This window comes from Hippocampus comes, unplaced genomic scaffold, assembly GCF_001891065.2.
Source record: "Hippocampus comes isolate QL1 unplaced genomic scaffold, H_comes_QL1_v1.1 scaffold174, whole genome shotgun sequence".
NCBI lineage: Eukaryota > Metazoa > Chordata > Actinopteri > Syngnathiformes > Syngnathidae > Hippocampus > Hippocampus comes.
The window spans coordinates 693,331-696,263 of NW_017805983.1; the positions used below are offsets into that span (position 1 = coordinate 693,331).

At 46.1% G+C, this 2,933-nt stretch overlaps 1 protein-coding gene across 1 annotated transcript in view; it reads left to right on the forward strand.

Moving 5' to 3' along the window:
- Window positions 1-397: 397 nt before the first annotated feature.
- The window catches only part of LOC109528735 (Krueppel-like factor 7), a 23,576-nt gene continuing 21,040 nt past the window's right edge, over window positions 398-2,933 (forward strand). Inside the window, exon 1 of the mRNA XM_019891690.1 lies at window positions 398-660. Coding sequence (XP_019747249.1) covers window positions 559-660 — 102 coding nt within the window. The 5' untranslated portion in view covers window positions 398-558. The remainder of the gene's footprint in view (window positions 661-2,933) is intronic.

The window sequence follows — 2,933 nt, forward strand, 5'->3', positions numbered from 1 at the left end:
TGCTCTGTGAAACAATACCGGCCAGTCCTGCCTGTACAACTTCACCCCACGGCTTCTGCTAGGAGACTATCCTCTCAGACCTTCATCCAAATCTAATATAGCCATCCATAAATAGCGCGCCTATCCAGCCCATATTGGCCGTGAGTGACAATACGCTGGAGCCAATCCGGCTCGTCCGATTCTCTTAGCCCCTCCTCTCCACGCTCCACCGCTGCTTTAATGCACCCTCAACCGCCCATTTACCTTACACGGACAAACAGGGGAGTTGATTGACACAGAGAGACACGCCCCTTCGTTTACACTCGCCCCTCCCCTCCCTTGGCTTCTCATCAGGGTCTATTTTGGCAATACGGATACACATGGAGCCTCCATCTCCTCCGATCTATTTTACGCACCGAGCCCGGTAATGCGCGCAAGTCCTGATCATCACCTTCTGAGAAATCGATCTTCTTGTGGACTAATATGACAAACGTGCGCGTATAGAGAGGCGTGACACCGCAGAAAGAGGAGGCGCATTTCCCGTGGATCAGTCTCTCTTTTACGTACGCGAGCGTCAGCATGGACCTCCTGGCGAACCATAGTATATTTCAGGAACTTCAGCTCGTGCATGACACCGGCTATTTCTCCGCCATGCCCTCGCTGGAAGAGAACTGGCAGCAGGTAAGTGTCCAAATGGCGCGGGGCTGAAACTGAGCACCTGTGCACTCAGAAAAAAAAGACGCCAACTTTTGAGCTAAGTAGTATTCGATACATCCAAAAAAATCGTTTTTTGTTTTTGTTTTTTTTTTTTTTGCCTCTATCACTCATACAGTATACTGTATGTGACACTTTTCCCAGAGCTGGATGGGATGCGGACGCACGCCGGCACGTAATAAAGCTGTCAAGTGTGATTTGGAAAGATGAAGATGCGCAGGCCATCACCGAGACAGAATTGGTCGTGAATTATACATCCGCATTACCGAGTTGTGAAGCCCCCACACGAAGAGATGCGCGCACTCCCTCACCCCCCATTTCCCTCAACAACCCCTCACCCGCCTTCTCTCCTTATCCATAATAGATACCCTGACATGTCTGTCTTTGCATCTTTTAGGTATAATGCTGACATAAATATTCCAGAAACATTCCAGAAACCCATTATCTCTCTCCTTGTATCTTACTTTCTGAATACAAGTTCAGTGGACGGCTGGGGAGGTGCGCACGTGGTCGCATGGTGATCGAGGCGATTTGTCATCGTCTCCACAAATTCACATTTTAGATAAAAGAATACATATTTTTCAAGCATGTCGTTTTTTCGTATAATTTGACAGTTTGGGTGAAATTGAAAAACGGGCAATGTTACTGCTCTTTATTTATTTATTTTAGCACCACCTGCATAGCTGCTTCTCGTGATGATGCTTATGAAGCTCCATTTGACAGAGCAACCAAAAGAGAGAGAGCAAACAAACATTATATATGGGTAAACATAACATTGTTAAGCGTTCTTGTCTTTGCTCCATGCCAAAAGAAGGGGGGGGGGGAAGAAGGAGAACATTGCTTGACGATGGATCCATTCATTGTGGCCAAGCAGCCTAATTGGCATCCCACTGTTATCCACCAACACATCTTTTCATAACATGCTCCCAACTCCCTGCCTCCACTCTCAGTGGATTTTTAAATGGCACTCCCGCACTTCACCCCCTAGCCAGCATCTCTGAATCAATACCTAATGCAAATGGAAGCGAGTGTAAGAGCTCTTATCTGGAGAGGCTGGAAATGTCAGTTTGCTTTGACTGGGATGATAGCCTGCAGCCCGCAAGATGTAATTCATTTTGGAATGGAAAAACAATGTCCTCCGACTAAATTGGACAGGACTTCTCCAACTTGTAGCAATGTGTATGGCGTTTGTTTAATACTGCAATATGATGATTTATTGTATATGTCAGATTATTTGCTGCATCTTGAAATTTCTTGTCGATTAGAATATTGATACCACAGCAACTCGACCAAATTGGAACAATCCCACAAACAGTCTCGTGTGTCTCCTTACCAATAGAAATGACCAAATATTGCCTTACTTTACACTTTGACAAGCACTCTGTTGGCATGTTTACAGAGCAAGCTGTATGTATGCCTGCTGCAACAACATGAAGATGTCGCTGAGTCCGCCTAAATTCAGGAATCCGAAGCTTGAGGTTTGAGCAGTTTGCTCTTGTCTGGCCACAATTCTGAGTATGATGTCTTTATGGGCTGAAGATAAGAGGGCACTGCTGTCGGACCAAAATGGCTTACGGAAATGTGATGGTGAGGGTGGTGACTCTGTCCCCTTCCATCGGTGTCTTCGAGGCGTGATTCGAGCTGTAAAATGTGGATGGGCAGCAGACATGAATGGGCCAAAGTGTTTCCAATGTCTGCAAATAGTACTTTTGAGGGCGCTATTTGTTGCATTATTGGAAATGTCTCACAACCCAATCCCCGCATTGTCGCTCATTCAGCGTTGGAACAAATAGCTGCAAGCTAATATGCTGGAATTAGTTGTGATTTTTTTTCCCTCAGAGAAGCACAACCCAACACCACCAAGGACTTACCTCAGCTGGAGTTCTACCAATGTTTGTTGTGCGCTTTGTAAACTGCCATCCACTTTGATAAAGCCCTATGTGACATGTGGGCAGACACATATTGGCATCTTGGGTGATTTTTCAGCAGCCTTCAGACTCCGCTGATGATGCAGCTTATTTCTGTAGCACTTGACCCTGATTGGTAGCAGGACACCACAAACGACTGTGTGTCATTGACCCCAGGACACACTCCATGCCCTCCAACACATACAATATATTATCCCTTATGGCTTCAACACGCTTCGCTTGCGGACACACACACACACACACACCCACACACACACACACACAAACACACACACACACACACACACACACACACACACACACACACATATG